This window comes from Anarhichas minor, unplaced genomic scaffold, assembly GCF_050575085.1.
Source record: "Anarhichas minor isolate MPS153535 unplaced genomic scaffold, ASM5057508v1 ptg000114l, whole genome shotgun sequence".
Classification (NCBI taxonomy): domain Eukaryota; kingdom Metazoa; phylum Chordata; class Actinopteri; order Perciformes; family Anarhichadidae; genus Anarhichas; species Anarhichas minor.
This window is the reverse complement of record NW_027466560.1, coordinates 1669255-1689776: the sequence shown is the minus strand read 5'-3', so window position 1 is coordinate 1689776 and position 20522 is coordinate 1669255. Positions and strand designations below refer to the sequence as shown.

At 41.6% G+C, this 20522-nt stretch overlaps 2 protein-coding genes across 2 annotated transcripts; both read left to right on the top strand.

The window, feature by feature from the left end:
* The first annotated feature begins 3971 nt into the window (after positions 1 to 3971).
* Positions 3972 to 7097, top strand: LOC142940104 (caspase b-like). The gene is made up of 2 exons (XM_076083008.1): positions 3972 to 4873; positions 4955 to 7097. The coding sequence occupies exons 1-2, from the start codon at positions 4609 to 4611 to the stop codon at positions 5167 to 5169; spliced, it is 480 nt and encodes a 159-aa protein (XP_075939123.1). The 5' UTR covers positions 3972 to 4608; the 3' UTR covers positions 5170 to 7097.
* A 3640-nt stretch (positions 7098 to 10737) lies between these two features.
* On the top strand, positions 10738 to 20279 carry LOC142940103 (NLR family CARD domain-containing protein 3-like). The gene is made up of 6 exons (XM_076083007.1): positions 10738 to 12768; positions 13163 to 13336; positions 13509 to 13682; positions 14308 to 14484; positions 18503 to 18549; positions 18646 to 20279. The coding sequence occupies exons 1-6, from the start codon at positions 10907 to 10909 to the stop codon at positions 19200 to 19202; spliced, it is 2991 nt and encodes a 996-aa protein (XP_075939122.1). The 5' UTR covers positions 10738 to 10906; the 3' UTR covers positions 19203 to 20279.
* Positions 20280 to 20522: the final 243 nt, after the last annotated feature.

Here is a 20522-nt window from a genome sequence, read left to right as displayed (position 1 = left end):
AATAATCCAGCTAATCTCCTGCTAAAGCTAACTAGCTTAGCAGAGTAGCATTATCTGCCGAGTCAGCCTTTGCCTCTAATGGGATTCATTGGATTTGATGTCGTTAAGCGACTTTTATATTACACATGACATTTAAACGTATCAAATTGTGAATTCATTTGTATTTATAATTCATATACCTAGACTGTAATCAGCCTAAACATTTTTTATTATGATTAAAATTAAGATATTTGCTACAACTGTTCAATGTGTTTCACTATTTAACGACCAACCTTAAAACTAAACTGCAGTCAAAAACAAGTTAGCTTTAAGGACCTCTTTGTCTCCTCCTCTCATGAGATACACTTTTAGCTTTCACCTGCAGCCAGCAGAGGCATTGTGGGAGATGTAGTCGCTGCAATAGAAGTAGATGAGGTCGCTGTTTACTGAAGAGTTGAGGTCATTAATTAAGACTCATAGTCAGTGATGCACTGTGGGACCAATCAGCAGCAGTGTAATATGTAAGTGTTTGAGTCAACACGCAACACCTTATAATTAGGAAAAGGAACACATGTGCAGTGTAACGACGTGATAAATTACACGATTACTTTGCTAATAAAAGTTTTTTTTGTTTGAAAGAAAGTTAAAAACTCACCGATGTAATTTTAACTCTTTAAAAACATTTGAATGGGTTGTGCTAACTGTCAAACAGTACGATGTCTGTGGTTGAACCTTCTCTTTCTTCAGGATGGATATGTTGCATTTAAAATAATTACATTTGGAATGCATGAAAATGATGAATGACCTCAGACATAGAACTCTTTATTTTGATTAAAACTTAATAAACCGGATGTTTCCTGAAGTGTTTCTTTGTTATCTTACAGAATGTTTTAAAGAGTCTTGATTTAAATATTTTGGTTGTAAAAACTGATTCTTTTCGTTTCACTATACCAGGGGTCACTAATAGGTGGACCGCGGTCCGGATCCGGACCCAGACGCTGTTCTATCCGGACCCGGACGTATAGCTGATGGATAATTGAGAATTATACATTTTGGCGGAGCGCTTCTATTTTAACCTGCGCAGCTTTTCTAGCATTTACGGCAGCAGTCCAGGAAACACAACACAAGTTTTTAAAAAGTTATTTTTTGTGTTTTTTATTTTTAGATGGAGCCCTTATTTTACTTAATAAGGTAGCCATCAGAGGCTTAGTTGGAGTAATAAGAGTAATTGATGTTTTGCGTTTTGCTTGGTGTAGATTCTTTAGTTTTTTACCTAGCTTTGTTTTTTTAACACTCAATGGCTGAAGGAGGAGAAACGGATTCGTGAGTTTCTAGCAACGCCTTTCTGGAGGACATTTAACATTAAACTCTGAGTCAACAAAGAAAGGAGGATGGAGTTTGTCTTTAAGTCAACAGCATTTGTTATTTTACATGTAATATCTGAATGGCCCTCCAGTGTGCAGCAGAATGCGTGTTGCTGCAGGTCTGCTGGATTGATTTGTTGCTCTGTTGTCATATGAATATATGTGACTGGTTCTTGTGAGTTTGTTCTTGTCATTGTGTTAATGATATTGATTTGGACTATATGCATTGTCCGTTAATGACGAAGCATCCCGTCATGTGCGGAGTTATTGTCCAGACAATTGAATCTGTTTCGGCTGTTTTCTTTAACAAAGTCAGAATGATGGTCTGGAGAGATGTGGATTGAGTGGCGATTGCTTTAGTCTGTTTGAATCAGTAGAGAACAGATAAACGCTGCGGGGAGAGTTCATAGCTTGTGTGCTGCTGTTGTTTTCCTGCTAAGCTAGTTTAGCGTAGCCTCCAATAACACACGTGCGGCCTCAGCTGTGTTTTTTTCTGTTTGTTTTTTGTTCCGGGTTCAGAGGTCACACAGCCAGTTGTCTCCTACGTGAGCGCAGAAAACATTATATTTCCCACAATTTAAGCTTCTGCATTTTCAACTGTAGTAGGACGGCACTGAAGGCCCGGGTATAAAATGCACGGCCTGCCACTGATATATATATATATATATCAGTGGCAGGCCGTGCATTTTATACATTTTATGCATTTTATATATATATTAGCGCTGGGCAACGATTAAAATATTTAATCGCGATTAATCGCATGGATTTTTTGCGATTAATCGTATTGTTATGGCAAAGTTCAATAATGAATTCAAAAGTAGTGTATTGCGCACTTTTATTTTAAAAGTACTGCTATATGAAGAAAAGGTGAATAACATTTGGTTTGTAAACACTTTAAACACATCAGGTTGTTGTTAGCAGCAGTGTTCTCTTCACACAGCAGCAGTTCTATCTCTTCACTATCTGTGCTCAGTGTGTGACTGTGTGTGAAACGTTCCACTGCTGTGCAATGTGAATGCAGCTCTACTCTTCATCACTATGATGCTGTAACTCAGAGGTGATGATGGTGACCCAGCGATCAAAGAATAAAGACACTTTACGCACAATTTAGGTGTATTTTCCTTTTAACTCACGAGATGCAGCATGTTTTATACTTAATGTGAATATAATTCATACTTTGTTGGCATCTTATTCTGAAAACCGGATGTTCGTCTGAAGAAACCGGATGTTGTCTCACATTAACTTTCCGCTAACTTTCAAAGTCCTTCGCTCGCTCCCGATCTGTGCCGTTTAATGCGTTTACCGTGAATGTCAACATATAGGAGCACTAACATGTAAGTGTCTGCTGACTTTACCGCAGTGATGTCCAGTAGTCTCCATTCCTCCACCGCTGCCAGTGAGCAACGGACTTTCAAAATAAAAAAAAATAAAAAAATGCCTTATATATATATATATATATATATATATATATATATATATATATATATAAAATGTTATAATATATATAAATATATATATATGTATGTTATAATGTATATTATAATATATATAAATATCAAACGAGCCAACAGTGTAAAATAAACCTGAACACAACCTGAACACTTGTGTTCACAACCTGAACACAAAGAACTGGTGAGGCGTCTGAGGTCCACGTCAGCAGCACGGTCCTCTGAATTAGTCTGAAGGACAATCTGCTGCAGAGATGATGTGCTCAGGTGATAGCGCCCTCCAGAGGACACACTGCCAACTGCTACAGAGCTCAACCATCCATGCGTTTCTATTGGTGGTGACGTTTAGAAGGAGGGGCCAACACGTTCACCTGGTTTATTAAGAGTTTTGATGAGAAGTGAGGAAGTGATGACGTGGCAGTAATGCACCAATAAGATGGAAGAGGAAGAAGAAGAAGAGGAAGAGGAAGAAGTGAAGGAGGAAGTTGGGTCACAGCTACATGTTCACTCAAACACTTTCTCACGCTCCATTTAGTCTCTCCAGCTGTGAGTGTGTAGAAGTCGAGGCTGTTGGGTTTTAACGCTCTTCTATTGTTCTTTACTATTGTTTTGATGAGCTGATGAATTAAACTCTGTGACTAGAAGCTGAAGACTACAACGGCCATGTTGTTCCTGGACTTCATCCTTTATATCTCAGGTATGAATGACTATGAATATTAATAACTATTGACAGTAAATGTGGAAGAACAGAGAATGTAACATATCATGGCTCTGCTGAAGGATCAGAGTCAGATTGTAAACAAATGTTGAAAGATGGAACATTTAAAAGAGTGCAGATTACATCACATGTGAGCTCTGAAGATGATCACTTCACCTGATGCTTCCACTCGTTCTTTCTTTCTTCTCTTCTCTATTGTGTGCAGAACAACAATAGAGTTCTGAATGGTTCTTCTGGTTCTGAGTCCACTGAGTTCACTGATTAAAACACTATTTCCATGTCTGAGGATTTTACAAAGAAGGTCAATTCATCTTTAGACGCTTTAGAAACAGGAAGTGTTAAACATCTACATGTGAGTAAATATTTATCAGCTAAATCAAATAGTTTACAGGATGTTCAACCTTTGTTTCTTTATTATACATTTAACAGTTATTTATTTACAGGGTTTGTATGAAGGTGATGAAGTAGTTTATGAATATGAGATATGAGTTTACAGATAAATACAATCCTTCTTCAGTAGAGGAACCGTCTAATTACTGGATCCACACGGTAAGAGCTTCACCAGAACACAGATCTCTCTCACCGCCTGCTTTTACCTGTTTGCTCATTCTAATGATGGTTTATTCCATATATTCATAATCAGCTGCTGTGTTCTGTGTTTCCTTTAATCCTGATCACAACCATATTCAACTTGTTGGTTTTCCTCTGGTGTTTTTAACATTGCAGATTGATATTTTACAAAGAGCCTGCTGACACAGCGAGGCAGTGTTCTCCAGTGATGAGCGTGTTGGTTTGGTTCTGTCTGGTGTGTTTGTAGTAAAAACAGGAGGTAGAGATACAGAGAGGAGACATGAGGGCAGAGAGAGCGCTGCAACACTTTTATACTTCTGTGAAAAGTCATTTAATGTGTTGCATTGTTCAAAATAATGTTGTGTTGTAACAATAGTTCAGGTCCAACATGGCGTCTCTCTTCATTCTAAGCACTGGCAGTTCAACAAACATGAATCTTTGACATCTTTATCTGCAACAAGACTTCCTCCACCTGTGACGGTGCTTTTATTGAACCCATTACAGGCTGATCTCCTCTCAGTGATCAGAGATGCAGGTTCCACGTCTGATCCTAGACTCTCTGGATCAGCTGGGTGCCGATGACTTCAAGAGGTTTTGGTGGAACCTCACTCAGCCGGTGCTGGACGGGTGTCGGCCCATTCCTAAGAGCTGTCTGGAGAACAAGGACCGGCCGGACGTCGTCAGCAGGATGATCGACAGCTACGGAGAAGAGTTGGCTGTGAACGTGACGGTTGAAATCCTGAAGAGGATGAACCTCAACAACGAGGCGGAGAAGTTACAGAACATACGCCCAGGTGAGGGATCAGAGTCCTGTTAGAAAGAACTCTGATGTACTTCAGGAAATAAACCTGTTTGTTTGTGTCTTTCATCAACAGCTGCACAACCCCCCCCTCCGACACCCCCCTCCTCCTCCTCTGGTTTGACTCCTCCTGCTGGAGCCACAAATTGTGCCCAGGATAGAAGTGCTATCGTGGCCTCCAACATCACAGTCAGCGCTGGTGGTATCGTCAATATGACCATAAATACACAGAACGCACGCCCAGGTGAGGGATCAGAGTCCTGTTGTGTCGTGTTCACACCAAACGTGTAGATTACATCCAAAGTCAATGCAGAGACGCCAACACACGAGAAATACGCAAATTCGCAACATTGGCGCGAGTTGAAATTTTTCAGCCTTAAGGTGCGTTGACACCTTATTGCGTTTCTCGCAGGACCATTTGCAGTTATTCGCGTCATTCGTGTTAAATGCGCCGGAGAGGAGTGGCTTATCTCCATGGAAACCGTTATCAACTAAGCCATTTATTTCCTCCATCAACATGGAAGAAATAATAATAATCTGGAATGTTGAATGTTTCGTTTCAATTTCAAGTAGTTCCAACCCTTTTCTGAGAAGTTATGACATTTTGAAGGAGGGACATTTGAGCATCATTTTCCATTCATTTTATCCTATCAAAATTCCGTATTCAAATGTAGGCCGAGTCTCCCCCTCTCGCGCAGGCATGCTAAGTGCTAGAGAGTGCGTTCCAACATGAATGTGCCACATTTGGGCGTGGCTACAACATATGAAAAAAGCAGGGGTCTGACAAGTTTAGAAATAAAAGTTGATCCAATCTGACCAACTTCTTCACAGGGTGTACAACAGGGGTCTCAAACTCGAGGCCCGTGGGCCGAATCTGGCCCGCCATGTCATTTTATGTGGCCCGCGAATCCGCCAGCAAAAACAAAACAAAAAAGTTTAAAAAAATTTAAAAAAAAAGAAAAAAAAAATGTTGATAACTAAAATATCCCCGTAGTCAAAATTATGAGATAGAAAGTCGAAGTTAAGGGACAGAAAGTCATAACTATGAAAGAAAGTCATAATTCTGAGATAGAAAGTCAAAATTATGAGATACTTAAACACAGCAGTCACAGAAGCAGCTCTTTGGCTGGTTACTGTACATTTGACATGAAATGTATTGTGAATACATTGAAAACTACTTTAAACGTGACTTTACAACACATGAAATACTTCACGTGGGATTGTGCAAACGCACCCTTGAAAGGATTTTAAGCATTGAACAAAGTTATTGTAATAACTTGTGTTTGATATTTGTCTTTGATATTTTCTTTAATAGTTTGATCTTTGATAGAGTAATGTGGGTTTCTTAACCCTAAATTAAAAGGATTTAAGTTATAATAACAGAAATGTGCTTAAATATATTTTTACATTTATATAACTGCATGTACAATATTTTTACACTTGAACAAACAATAATCAAATGCAGAGACAGTTATTTACCAATATGTTAGGAGAAGTTACATTTACACAGTCTTACATTTACAACCGGCCCTTTGAGGGCGACCGTGATGTTGATGTGGCCCAGAGTGAAAATGAGTTTGAGACCCCTGGTGTACAATTTACCAACCCTGACACCATGCTGTTCTCTGAGTTTCATACAGGCCAATTTTTTTTCTAGATGATTTAGAGGGGTTTTGGTCACGTGACCTTATTGTAGGCCCAGTCCACAATGTGGGGTCTCTGGGACCAATATTTGTGAGATTATGGCCACTTTTACAGAGGTCAAAAAATCCCCCAAAATAAGGGAATATGGCTCAAATTTTGACCTTTGAGCCTGGTTTTGGGGACCTTAACTTGCAGCTACGACCACCATTTTTAGGTATTTAATATTCACAAGCCCCTCTTTGAAGAGGAAAGGATTCCAAGTCTGTACTTTGATTTAAAGTATAAAAAACAAGAGAAAAGACTGGTATGAAAATGGGCCTATTGTCTTTTGGGAAAACTTATGCCATTTGGGTTGGGATTATTGGCCTACATGAGAGCCCAAGGAAATGTAGTCGAAATGGAAAATTAGGGAACGGGCATTTTCAAAAAAAGCAGTTTTCAGTCTTTAGAGTCAAGAGGGTTTTTGTTGGGTCCTATAAAAACACTAATAAATGACTTGTTATTAGTGCTGGGCAACGATTAAAATATTTAATCGCGATTAATCCCATGGATTTTTTGCGATTAATCGTGATTAATCGCATTGTTATGGCAAAGTTCAATAATGAATTCAAAAGTAGTGTATTGCGCACTTTTATTTTAAAAGTACTGCTATATGAAGAAAAGTGCAATAACATTTGGTTCACGAGATGCAGGTAGCACGTTTTATACTTCATGTGAATATAATTCATACTTTGTTGGCATCTTATTCTGAAAACCGGATGTTCGTCTGAAGAAACCGGATGTTGTCTCACGTTAATCTTTCCGCTAACTTTTCTCTGTTTATTTCAGTCCCCCCCTCGACCAGAAGCGGAAGTCGCATTTTCTCTATGGCAACACTGAAGGGACATATCATCTCCAATACAAAACAATAAACATGAGACAGTCTGTTAAAATAATAATAAATTAAAAAAATGCGTTAACGCGCGATAAAATAATTGTCGGCGTTAATTAATTAATGCGTTAACCCGATAATAACGCGTTAACTTGCCCAGCACTACTTGTTATAAAATTGACATATGGTGGACACAAGAGGACACTACTAGGATTAATTGGTTTGATATCATTAGCATGCTGCTAAAAGAAGACAGCTTTCCAGAGGGCTGAGAGACGGGGTCCTTGGTGAGCAAGCTCAGGACCTCAGATAGGATGTTGGGTGCAATTTCCAGACTGTTTGAGCTATTTGATGAGTTATTTTGTATGTTGTAGAAATGGAGGACAATTGGGTCAATGTCGGCTGATCGGGGTGGGATTATTGGCTTACATGGTCAGCCCATACATATGTATTTGAAAAGACACTTTTTGAGTTATAAGGGAACTGCCATTTCCTGGACAAAAAGTCTCGAAATGGCAGTTATAAGGGAACTGCCATTTCCCAGACAAAAAGGTCCTCGAAATGGCAGTTTTTGAGTTATAAGGGAACTTAGTTTCCTTATAACTCAAAAAGTGTCATGTCGACTACATTTGATTGGGCTCTCATGTAGGCCAATTATCCCAACCGAAATGGCACATTTGTTCTCATGTCTCCCAAACAATATATCTAGTATGCTCTATAGGTGAATTCTTCCAACACTAAATTCTCTTTTTAGAAGATGAGAAAAATATAATATTGTGGCCTTTTCACTTCATCCTGAATGGACTGAATTGAAAGCTGTAGGGCATTTCAGTGAAAATAAATTTTGTTACGAAATTTATTTTTTAATCCAGCCGTTATTTTACTTGAAATGAGAAGAACATTTATTCATGTATTTCTATGGATTATTTATAATCCATCCAGTTACATTTGAAAAATTTGAATAATATTTGTTAAAATATAATTGATGTGTACATTCTTTATTTGATTTGGCAGTTGTTTACTACACAGATACGTTACTACTACTAGACTTCTTGAATATAGATATACCCAAATTATATATATATATATATAATTATAATTTGGGTCGTGGGTCGCGGCTTGTCATTAAGGGGTGATGGTGGGTCCCGCAGCCAGACCAGTTGAGAACCACTGCTCTAGACTAGGAGGTTGAAACTTATGAGGGGGCATACCTGGGAACAGCCCACCAAGTGAGCAAAGTTTCAAGCGAATGGGATGACTTAATTTTGAGGCTTGCCTCAAAATTTTGAGGATTGCCTTTGACTTATTTGCCTGATAATTCAAATAAATGCACTTTCTCCAATCATTTTAATTTTCCTACCAGTGGATCAAGACTTTGAGAAGGTAGTGTAGTCCAAATTTCAGCTTCCTAGCTCATTGTTATGTGGAGATTTCTAGGCGGAATATATGCAAAATTGACTAAATTACTATGAAGAAATAAGGAATATCCCATTGTTATTCACATCATTGAATCTATGGGGTAAACGGGGAATTACAGTCCACATTTCAGCTTCCTAGCCCATTGTTTTCTAGGGATTTCTAGGCCAACTAAAGGCAAAATGCCATAAATTACTATGCAAAAAGTGTAAGGAATTTCCCATTGATATTCACACCTTTGAATCTATGAGGAAAGGGGGAATTACAGTCCAGATTTCAGCTTCCTAGCCCAAAGTGTTGTGGAGATATTCTAGGTCAAATGTCAGTTTCCTTATAACTCAAAAACTGCCATTTCAACTACATGTGTTGTAAATTTGTCTGGGGAAAGGCAGTCTCCTTATAACTCAAAAAGTGTAATTTCAACTACATGTCTATGGGCTGACCGTGTATGCCAATTATCCCAACCAATATGACATAAAAGAGCCCCATCTCTCCCAAACAATATCTACAGTATCCTCTGGGTTAGGAGGCTGAAACGTATGAGGGGGCATTCCAGGGAACAGCCCTCGAAGTGTACCAAGTTTCAAGCAAATCGGATGAGTTTGATTTTTGAGCAAAATCGATGCCTTGTGCTACTTTGCCTGAGATTTCAAAAAGTTGCAATTTCTCCAAACCTTTTAATTTTCATACCAATGGATCTATCCTTTGAGAAGATAGTACAGTCCACATTTCAGGGTTTCCACAGAGGGTTGTGGAGATTTTCTTGGGTCAAACTTCAGCTTCTTTCCAACTCAAAAAGTGACCAAAATTTTCCCATTTGTCCCAAACCACCTATTTTGTATAATTAAGAGTTAGTCTAAGATTTGTCATTTTCAAAGCTGGGAATCGAACGGTTGAGAAGATATTGCAGTTCAAAACATCAATCCACCATCCCGAAAAGCTGGCCGAAATGTTCCCATTCGTCCCGGACGATTGGGGGAAAAGTACCATTTGGTGGGCGAAGTGGGCAAAAAACGGGACAGCTTTTTTGAATTTCTTAAATGTCCCTTTTTGTTCCAAATGGCAGTTTGTGTCCCGAACGTCCATGGGGTTTTGCCCCCTGGTGGACAAAAGCGCAAAAGGGCCAATTGGCAGAACTCTTGCCAAACTTTGGAAAATCATAACTTGGTGACCGACGGTCCGAACGGAGCACAGCTTTCCCGCGTAGAACTTTGGCAAATGTGATATGTTCTCTAGCGGTCTCCCGATTTTTAGTGGCGCTCCTTGTGCCCAGTAGGATTAGTTGAAAATTGACTTTTTGATCCTTACGGCCCAATGATAATGTAGTCGATAACGCCCCAGGTGTCTTAAGGGTGGTATATACACACATTCATACACATAGTTTGGTCCGGTCTCTATGCATTTGTCTGCCGCTGTGTTGCGAAAGCCTATCAGCTTTATGACAATGCATTATTTGCGCTTGGATGGACCCCATTTTAGAACAATGTGTAATAAATTAATGAAAGAATAATTGTATCTAGAAATGAAGAATAGTTTGTGGAGCTACAGCTGTGTTGACAATGTCCCACAGCGATTACACTCCAACTAATCGTCTATCCCAGCCACAATGATGTAACCTACAGCACATAACACAGAAACATGTTTAACACCTGAAAAATGAATAAAAATTAATTACCAATCAGGGTTAACTTGAAGATAAGAAATAGGTAAAAAGTCAAAGTGATGAAATAACACATACAGGAATTTCAGTCCTAACTTCTGACGCACACATGGACACACATGTACTGGTTGAAGCGTTTTTGATCCTGAGCCCCCCCCCCCCCCCCCCCTCTTTGGAAACACTATTATATGTTCATTTCAATATGCTTCCTTGTCTCAACTCTGGGTTTTCAGGGATTAAGTTCACCAATAAACTCGGTCAGATTTCTCGATCTGCTCCATCCAAAGTGAGATGAATGTCTTCTCTTCTAATCAGACCAGACAAAAGGCAAGGACACGTTTTTTGTTAATCTGATGAAGACAGTCCTTTAGCAAAAGACCATTTGTGTTCTGCTCCTCCAACTGTAGACAAACAATCTAATAATAGTTATATTTTTCATGTTTGTGTTCAATACAGACGAGATGGTTCTGGGAGTACACATCTCATCTCACCAACAAACGCTTCAATCACACTTTCAGGATAAGTTCATGTGTGTACAACAGGCGTGGTTGGAGAAGAAAGATGAGATACCTCTGGATGATATCTACACAGATCTGTACATCACAGCAGGGGCTGACATACACATCAACACTCAGCATGAGGTCATGCAGATTGAGGTGAAGAGGATGACGCCAGCAGATGAAGAGAAACCAATTCAACCCAGCGACATATTCAAACCCCCGTCTGGAGGAGACAGACTCATAAGAACAGTACTGACCAATGGAATCGCAGGAATTGGAAAAACATTTCTTGTGCGCAAGTTTGTGTTGGACTGGGCTGAAAAAAAAAACAATCAAGATGTGCATCTCATTTTCCCCTTCACCTTCCGTGAGCTGAATTTGAAGGAAGAAAAGTTTTGTTTGTCAGAGCTCATTCATGAATGTATCGATGAGACCAAAGACATCAAGACAGAAGCTCTTAATCACATCTTCACAACTCTGCAGTCATCAGGAAACACCAACTACAACAAGAGTAAATTCAAACTTCTGTTTGTTTTGGATGGACTGGATGAGAGCCGCCTTCATCTGGACTTCAACAACAAAAAGATCCTGACTGATGTGACAGAGTCCACCTCAGTGGATGTGCTGCTGACGAACCTCATCAGGGGGAAACTGCTTCCCTCTGCTCGCCTCTGGATAACCACACGACCTGCAGCAGCCAATCAGATCCATCGTGATTTTGTTGGCATGGTGACAGAGGTCAGAGGGTTCACTGACCCACAGAAGGAGGAGTACTTCAGGAAGAGATTCAGAGATGTGGAGCAGGCCAGCAGGATCATCTCCCACATCAAGACCTCACGAAGCCTCCACATCATGTGCCACATCCCAGTCTTCTGCTGGATCACTGCTACAGTTCTGGAGGATGTGATGAAGACCAGAGAGGAAGGAGAGCTGCCCAAGACCCTGACTGAGATGTATGTAGAGTTCTTGGTGTTTCACACTTATCAGACAGAAGAGAAGTATGACCAAAAAAAGTTCAATCACTACATTACGTCATTAGCAAAACTATCTTTTCACCAGCTGGAAGAGGGCAATCTGATCTTCTATGAGAAAGATCTCAAAAAGAGTGGCATTGATGTCAGTGAAGCCTCAAAGTGCTCAGGAGTGTTCACAGAGATCTTCAAAGTGGAACGTGGGATGAAGAATAAAAAAAAGATCTTTAGCTTTGTCCATCTGAGTGTTCAGGAGTTTCTGGCAGCACTCTACGTAAGAATGAAAGTCATTAACAGAAACAAGAATGTGATGTTGGAGCCAGGGCAAACTTTTGGCAATAAGGTGCGAATGTTTTTCAACAAAACATCTACAACAGAGGTCCACAGGTTTGCTATTGACAAGGCCTTGAAGAATCCAAACGGACACCTGGACCTGTTCCTCCGATTCCTCCTGGGTCTTTCACTGGAGATCAATCAGGCTCATCTAGAAGACCTACTGACAAAGAAAAGTAGCTCACAGACCAATCAGGAAACAGTCCAGTACATCAAGGAGAAGCTCAGAGAGAATCTGTCTCCAGAAAAAAGCATCAATCTGTTCCACTGTCTGAATGAACTGAATGATGGTTCTCTAGTGGAGCAGATCCAACGGTCCCTGAGATCAGGACGTCTCTCCACAGATGAACTGTCTCCTGCTCAGTGTTCAGCTCTGGTCTTCATCTTACTGACATCAGGAAAAGATCTGGACGTGTTTGACCTGACGAAATACTTTGCTTCAGAGGAGACTCTTCTGAGGCTGCTGCCAGTGGTCAAAGTCTCCAATAAAGCTCTGTAAGTACCCAGATAACTTTCTTTAACAGCTTTATCACATGAGCAGAGTAGTTCTCAACTAATGAAAGTCTTCTGTTGCCAGATTTAGTAAACAAATTGATCAGTTGATCAATTGAAAAACATGCAAATTGTTTCTTCAGTTTCATTGCAAGTCCACAGATTAATGCAGTTTTGAAATAAAAAAATTGACACTTTGTTGTTGAATTAATACGAAAAGTTACGAGGGATTGGTATCCATTAATTGCGGTTAGATTCCAGTAATATACACAATAAAAGGTAAAAATCCTCTCGGCACCTGAATTGTTAAATTTATAAACTCAGAAATGTTGTATTTTACACTGTATAAGAAAAAAGAACAGTATTGTGTTTGTCTTCATCACTAACTCTCCTTCAGGCTGAGTAGCTGTAATCTGTCAGAGAGAAGCTGTGAAGCTCTGTCATCAGTCCTCAGCTCTCCATCCTCTAGTCTGAGAGAGCTGGACCTGAGTAACAACGACCTAAAGGATTCAGGAGTCAAGCTGCTGTCTGCTGGACAGGAGAGTTCACACTGGAAACTGGAAACCCTCAGGTCAAGTTTAAACAAACTTATAAATGGTGAACCAGAACTTTCATATGGTGTACTGTCATTTGTCTTCACTCAGTTTACCACTTTTAATTTATGACAGTACTGCTACCTAAATATGTGAGTTATATCAAATGTAGATAGAAATGTTTTCACACATGTGATGTACATGTTTTAGGTTGAGTGGCTGTAATCTGTCAGAGAGAAGCTGTGAAGCTCTGTCATCAGTCCTCAGCTCCGAGTCCTCTAGTCTGAGAGAGCTGGACCTGAGTAACAACGACGTGCAGGATTCAGGAGTCAAGCTGCTGTCTGCTGGACTGGAGAGCCAATACTGTCAACTAGAGATTCTCAGGTCAGGATTTGTCTTCTGTTTAACTGATAACCATTTAAATGTTGCTTCATATATATGTGGCCTTAATATATTCTCGAGTTGAAGACAACTACACTCTACCTATTTTCATGAAACATCAGCGAGTAAAAAGCAGATACTTTATCAATCTGTTCAACAAGCATGAATCATGTAAGCCAGGAGGACAAAGGACAGAGGACAAAAGGATGGAGGACAGAAGACAGGAGGACAAGAGGACAGAGGACAGGAAGAATTACTGATACTGACTGAAGTCTGTGTTCATCATTCTTCATAAAATTCACTCAGAAATTGTATTTATTGTGTGAGATATTAATTACTTTATATTGTAACTTTGTTGTTGTAAACATAACTGTTGCTGCTCTATAAACCATATTTATGAAAAAGAATATTGAACAGAGTAGCTCCTAGTAGTAATAAAATCTCTACCTGAAGGCCACCGTAGTTCTCTACACACTTGTAAATGGAGGAGTGAGCTGAGGGGATTTAGTTGGTTGCAACCTGCAGCTCACTACTAGATGTCACTAAATCTTACACACTCTTCCTTTAAAGGTGCAACGTGGCTGAAAGAGTAGATGAAAGTTAATGTAATATCATTGTGTGTCTCCAGCCTGTCAGGCTGTCTGGTCACAGAGGAAGGCTGTTCTTCTCTGGCTTCAGCTCTGAGATCCAACCCCTCCCATCATCTGAGAGAGCTGGACCTGAGCTACAATCATCCAGGAGTGTCAGGAGTGAAGCTGCTGTCTGCTGGACCGGAGGATCCACACTGGAGACTGGACACTCTCAGGTATGAAGAGACAACAAGAGCTCACAGTCTGTTGGTTCACAGTCTGATAACAGTGAAGACAGTAGCTGATGTTGTGCGAGTCCCTGTCCCCACTGAGACGGACCTCCTCACTAACATCAGACCAGGATCTGGTGTTGGTCATTTATTGATCATTCTTTTTGACAAATATGGTGTCAAAGTGTTTATAGAACATTTTACAAACTTCTCAAGCGGTTCAAAGTTCTGTGGATTCTTTACATTTGTTTGTTAAAACTAACGTCCATAAAATGTAAATATTGGATGAAATAAAATGTATCTTGGCACAATGTTGAAGAAAGAAATATTTCACATGATAAGGTTATTATTGTTTGTTTGTTATTATTTATTTGATTTTTGATTTTCTTAATTAAATAAAAACAGAAGAAAAAAAATAATACAATTTTGTCACATCATTGTGTCAACCACGGCCTCCCCTGCGGTGTTGCTCCCTGATGGTGCCCTGGTCGTGGTTTGCTGCCAGTGGACGGAGCGATACTGCCCCTGACTTTGTTTACGTTAAAAGCATTGTTTCGGATGTTATTATTTTGTAATTTATGTAATTTCCCCTCATTTACAAGATAAAATAAGATAATCCTTTATTAGTCCCACAGTGGGGAAATTCACAGGATCACAGCAGCAAAGTGGACAGTGCAACAAGATACAGAGTAAAAAAACAAGAGCAACAGGTAATATAATTAAGTAATAAACTGTAAGAATATCAACTAATTCACTAACAAGGATCACGCCAATAACCGTATGAGTTTAGAGGTTTGCGTAATGAGATGATTGGAAGATTGGAAGAGGAAGGGGTCGAGGGATGAAGGGATGAAGGGTAGGGGTCGAGGGATGAAGGGATGTAGGGTAGGGTTAGAGGGATGAAGGGATGTAGGGTAGGGTTAGAGGTAGAGGGATGTAGGGGTAGGGGTAGGGGTAGAGGGATGTAGGGTAGGGGTAGGGGTAGAGGGATGTAGGGTAGGGATAGAGGGATGAAGGGTAGGGTAGAGGGATGAAGGGATGGAGGGATGAAGGGATGGAGCTAGAGGGATGAGGTGGGAGACCGTTGGTGTCCGGCGGCTGGTGGGAATGGAGGCTGTTGTGTGGGGGCCGTCTCTTAGTGTTAGAGCCTCTAGTGTGAGAATCTCTGGCGGTGCAGAGTCCCCAAAAATAGCCTCATGAGGACAGATGCCGGTGGGCGTTTCTGATATCGTTCAGGTTGGAGCGGATGTAGGAGAGGTATGCGGTGGAAGACCGGTTGATTTTCTCGGTAGGTAGGGATGCTTGGAGTGAGACGGAGTCGAGGGTGATGCCGAGGAATTCCAGGGATGTACTGGGAGCTGTTATTTTCTCTGCTGAGAGGGGAACACCGAGTTCCTGAAACACGGCGGTTAGAGTGTGGAGGCCGAGTGCTGGGGGAGAGGAAGGTGGCGTGACAGTGAGGAAGTCGTCTAGGAGGTGGATGACGTATGGGAGTTTATGGACATTTATCAGGATCCAGCAGAGTGCTTCAGAAAGACAATTGAAAATTTTTGTCGACTGTGTCAGGTTCAGAGATGGCCGATTGCAAATTTTTACAAGTGAAGGAAGATTCTGGCTTCACCTGCACGCCTGGGTGGAAGCCGTGGGTAAGACCCTGGATAAGGAAGCTTGTGAACTGGGTGAGTTTTAAGGGCGGAAGCTAGGGCGTGGATGTTTATTGGTGTGTTGAGATACTTACACTTGCTGTGCTTTGTTGCCCCCCCCCTAGGTCGTTGAAATTGTTGCAGACCATCCTCCCGCCCTGGAAGAGGATTGGTCTACCTCTTTTGTCCATACCTCTCGGGATATGGGGATTGCAGGTGGATGGATGAATGAGTTGGGCAAGGTCGATGTAGTTACCTGCGAGAATCTGTTGCCTGAGCGTGTGTGGCACGGGGGATGGTCGGGCGTTTGCTAAAGGCCGTACTGGGGGTAGTGCTGTGGCTAATGTAAAGCTGGTGGGTGGAGGGAGATGGAGTTGGAAGGAAGCTGGGGTTGGTAGCTGGTGGACCTGTGAAAAAGGGGGGTGCATTTTAAGAGGGACGGTTAGTTACATATGGGTTATGGGGAGGGGGAGGGTAGGGACAGAGAGAGGGGAAAGCAGAGACGGGAGGAAATGCAAAGTTTTGGCTGTTGGCTCCTCCGTAGAATCCTGCTGTTGGAGCGTTCTGTGCGGCTAAGGTAGCCGGTGTCAAGTTGGAAGGAAAGGCAGGAGCGAGGGAAGAGGAAGAGATGCTGGGATGAAAGGAAGCATGTGCGTGGGTTGGAAGTGCAGAAAGGGGAAAAGAGACTGCGGGGTGAGATAACCCTGGTGCAGAGAGAGAACAGGGGGGGTGCGATACGACCTGGCCCTCTGGAGGGGCTAGTGTGGATGACTGGCCTTGTCTGTCCGCGTTGTGCGTCATGACGTCATCGACGTCGCGCCTGACGCTGCGCGGGAAACCCGGAAATGCTCTGGTGGCTCGGCGATCGCGGGAGGTGTCTTCCTGAGCGTCCGTGAGTAGTTTGAGAAGTGTAGATTTCCTGTCGGACTGGTGGAAATGGATATTGAGTTGGGTGAGTGCGTGCTTCAGGCGAGCGACTGTCCACTCGGAAAAGCGGAATGTATGGGGGCCATCGGAGTGTTGGCGTGGAGGAGGAGGAGGGTCGCTCTGGTTTTGGCGGTCGTTCGAGCGGCTGGATCTCGAGCTGGTGGAAGAGCAGCGTTGTGGAGTGACGATGTCCCTCAGACGCCGGAATCGGGATCTTCCCCTGGGGTTGTTGGACGGCGAAGGACCGACGACATCGGAATGGTCCGAGAATAGATGTCGGGAGCCGCGTGGGTCGTAGATGGTTGATCTCGGCCGAGTTTGCTGGCGGCGAGAGATAATAGGAGACGGTGCCGTCTCCGGGATTCCTGGTGAATCGTCTTCGAACAGGTCGTTGTCAGAAGGAGTGAGGGAGATCTCCAGGTTCATGTTGTGAAGTATGTGGTGTTCGGCTCGGGAATCGTACGTCATGAGAGAACGGAGTCGAAGAGGAAGTGAACGGGTTCATTTGAGCTTAAATACTTGTGCAGGGGAAATGAGCCGTGTTCTGGGCGTGGTCCCGTTCCTGAACTAAGTTTATAAAACTACATGTAAAAAAGTACAAAAAGTACAAAATAAACAGTAACTAAGTATAAATAAAGAACTAAAATTTGTACTTTCTTATGGATTTTTCCTTCATCTCAAAAGGCGCAGGCACAAACACACACACACCGTTCTCCCATACACTAACTATATGATGTTTGCTGGCTTGTATCTCACTGTTCTTGTCGTCCTCTTGTTTTGTCTATGTATTGTCTCTTGTCTTGCAATAAATTAAAATTAAAATTAAAAAAAGGTTATTATTGTTGTAAGTGTGCGATGGTTCAGCGGTCCTTCATGCAGAATAGGGAGGAGTTCTACAGTTTGATGGCCACAGGTAGAAAAGACTTCCTATGGCGTTCTGCGGTTCTCCTCGGTGGTCTCGGTCTACGGCCGAAGGGGTTCTGAAGTGACTTCAGTGGGACGTTCGGGGGCTGAGAGGCATCGTCCAGAACACTGAGTAGATTCCTCAGCATCCTCCTCCCTGAAACCTCCACCACAGAAGCAGCTCTCCTGATGAGCTGATTGAGTCTCTTAGCATCAGCTGCCTTCACCCTGCTGCTCCAGCACACTACAGAGGAGAAGATGACGCTGCTCAAGCTGATTTGAGCCCCTAAAGCTGATGCTGGGTCTGATCTTATGGGACACAAGCTGTTGCTCATTGTAAAGCTGAATCCAAGATACAAACCTCTCTGTTCAACACGGACTTGAACAGCTTTTGGTCTCCACTTTAAATGATGTTTAATCCATTCTTACAGCTTGTGTATAAAATGTGTTTCATAACTGCAGCTGTTTGTCTGAATGGAGGATCTGAGTGAAGGTTGATGAAGATCAGTGATGATGATGAAGCTTCATTCTGACTCTGTTTCTTCCTCCAGGGTTGAACCTGCTGGAGTTCAGTGGCTGAAACCTGGTCTGATGAAGTGTGAGTGTTCACTTTGATTCATGAAGTCTCAAATAAACCCATCAGCTGTGTTTGATGATGAACTGATGCTGTTTCATGTCTCCTTCTCTCCTTCAGATGCCTGTGAACTCACAATCGACACAAACACAGTGAACAGAAAGATCAAACTGTCTGACAACAACAGGAAGGTGACACGTGTGGTGGAGGAGGATCAGTCATATCCTGATCATCCAGACAGGTTTGACTCCTGGCCTCAGCTGTTGTGTAGAACTGGTCTGACTGGTCGCTGTTACTGGGAGGTCGAGTGGAGAGGAATAGTTCATATATCAGTGAGTTACAGAGGAATCAGAAGGAAAGGAGACAGTGATGACTGTAGGTTTGGAAAGAACGATCAGTCCTGGAGTCTGAGGTGCTTATATGGTCGTTACTCTGTCTGCCACAATGACAGTACAACACAACTCCCCTCCTCCTCCTCCTCCTCCTCCTCCTCCTCCTCCTTCTCTGGTAGAGTAGCAGTGTATGTGGACTGTCCTGCTGGCTCTGTGTCCTTCTACAGAGTCTCCTCTGACACACTGATCCACCTCCACACCTTCAACACCACATTCACTGAACCTCTTTATCCTGGGTTTGGGGTCTGGCTCAGCTCTGGTTCAGTGTCTCTGTGTTCTGTGTAGGACGGAGAGTCTCCTCCTCTGTAAAAACTCACTCTGCTGACGATCAGATTCAGATCAATAGAACAAAATATAATCAACAAATAAATCACTTTTATATATTATTATGGAGAAAACAATCAACCTTTATTGATCCCTCGGTGAAACTCAGAAATGAATACTTTAGTACTTTTACTTTCATTGTGAATGCAGGACTTTCAGGTTTCACTACTTTAACTTCAAGATCCGTTGAAGACTTTTGGATGAATGAACATAATATTAATAAGTATATTTTCATCATCACTTGAAGATAAGAATCGTTGTGTTTGGTTCCCTTAGAATGAGCAGAAGTGATGATTGTGTAATTGATGAAAACACAAGAAATCTTTGTGTTTGATGAGCTTCAGGTTGGGCTCTGATGTTTCCGTTTTCATCACTTTGTTCACTCGAGAGGACAAAATCATTCCAAAGACGTCCTCATGAAGCTGAACTCAGCCTTTGTAGAATCCAGAGTGCGTTCTCCCTCCACTGGGACAAGAGTAGGAATATGTCTTCATTCAGCTTTAGAGCTCAGTTATGGAGTTGAGCTTTACTTTACTCTCACATCTTATTCTCTCAGTAAAAACAAGTCGATTCTATTGTTTCAGATAAAATCAGGTTCCACACATTTATGCAAATAGATCATCACAAACATGTAACTTTAGACAAATGTACAAATCATTTGACTTTGTAGAAATGTGGTTCCAGTTCATCTGAATGTGATGTGAAATATAAAGCAGTGACATGTTGAACCAGAATCAGGTGATTGTTTGATGAATATGTGACTGATATACTGAGCTACATCTTTTATTCTTATTGTTCTGACTGAAAGTTGACCTTCAGAAACACAAACAGCTTCAACACTTGACTACGAGGTTAAAGAGTGAAATGTGAGGTTTGATTGAGGTCCAGGTCAGATGAACAGGATCCTTTTTAAACAGAGACCACCAATGAGGACTGAGAGGAACCACAACAACAACAGTTAACATGAAACAAGTCATGTGTCATGTGTGTTTGTACAATACAATTCTGTCAACATGTAAATAAATTAATCCATGTAAATATCTGACTCCATCTTTGTTCTGTTTCTTTGAGACTACTGTGTGAAGTTGTTTCGTTAAGGCTTTTACTGTGGTGTTTCCTGTGTTTTATTTTGAAAGGAACCTGGTCTCAGGTGGTCAGCGTAACTTGACAGAAACACACAAACAGTAGTAGAGCTTCCGGTATTTAATTTGGAGTAAAAAGTGTATAAATGTGTTAAAACTCCTCTTAGCACCAGTTGAACAGGTAACAAGGTGTTTAAAT

Bases quoted from the DNA above. Each gene is read 5' to 3' on its own strand.
- LOC142940103 (XM_076083007.1), top strand. From the start codon at position 10,907: ATGTTTGTGTTCAATACAGACGAGATGGTTCTGGGAGTACACATCTCA. The intron at 13,337-13,508 runs GTCAAGTTTAAA...TACATGTTTTAG, and splicing joins TGGAAACTGGAAACCCTCAG to GTTGAGTGGCTGTAATCTGT. The intron at 18,550-18,645 runs GTGAGTGTTCAC...TCTCTCCTTCAG, and splicing joins GAAACCTGGTCTGATGAAGT to ATGCCTGTGAACTCACAATC.
- LOC142940104 (XM_076083008.1), top strand. From the start codon at position 4,609: ATGCAGGTTCCACGTCTGATCCTAGACTCTCTGGATCAGCTGGGTGCC. The intron at 4,874-4,954 runs GTGAGGGATCAG...TTTCATCAACAG, and splicing joins GTTACAGAACATACGCCCAG to CTGCACAACCCCCCCCTCCG.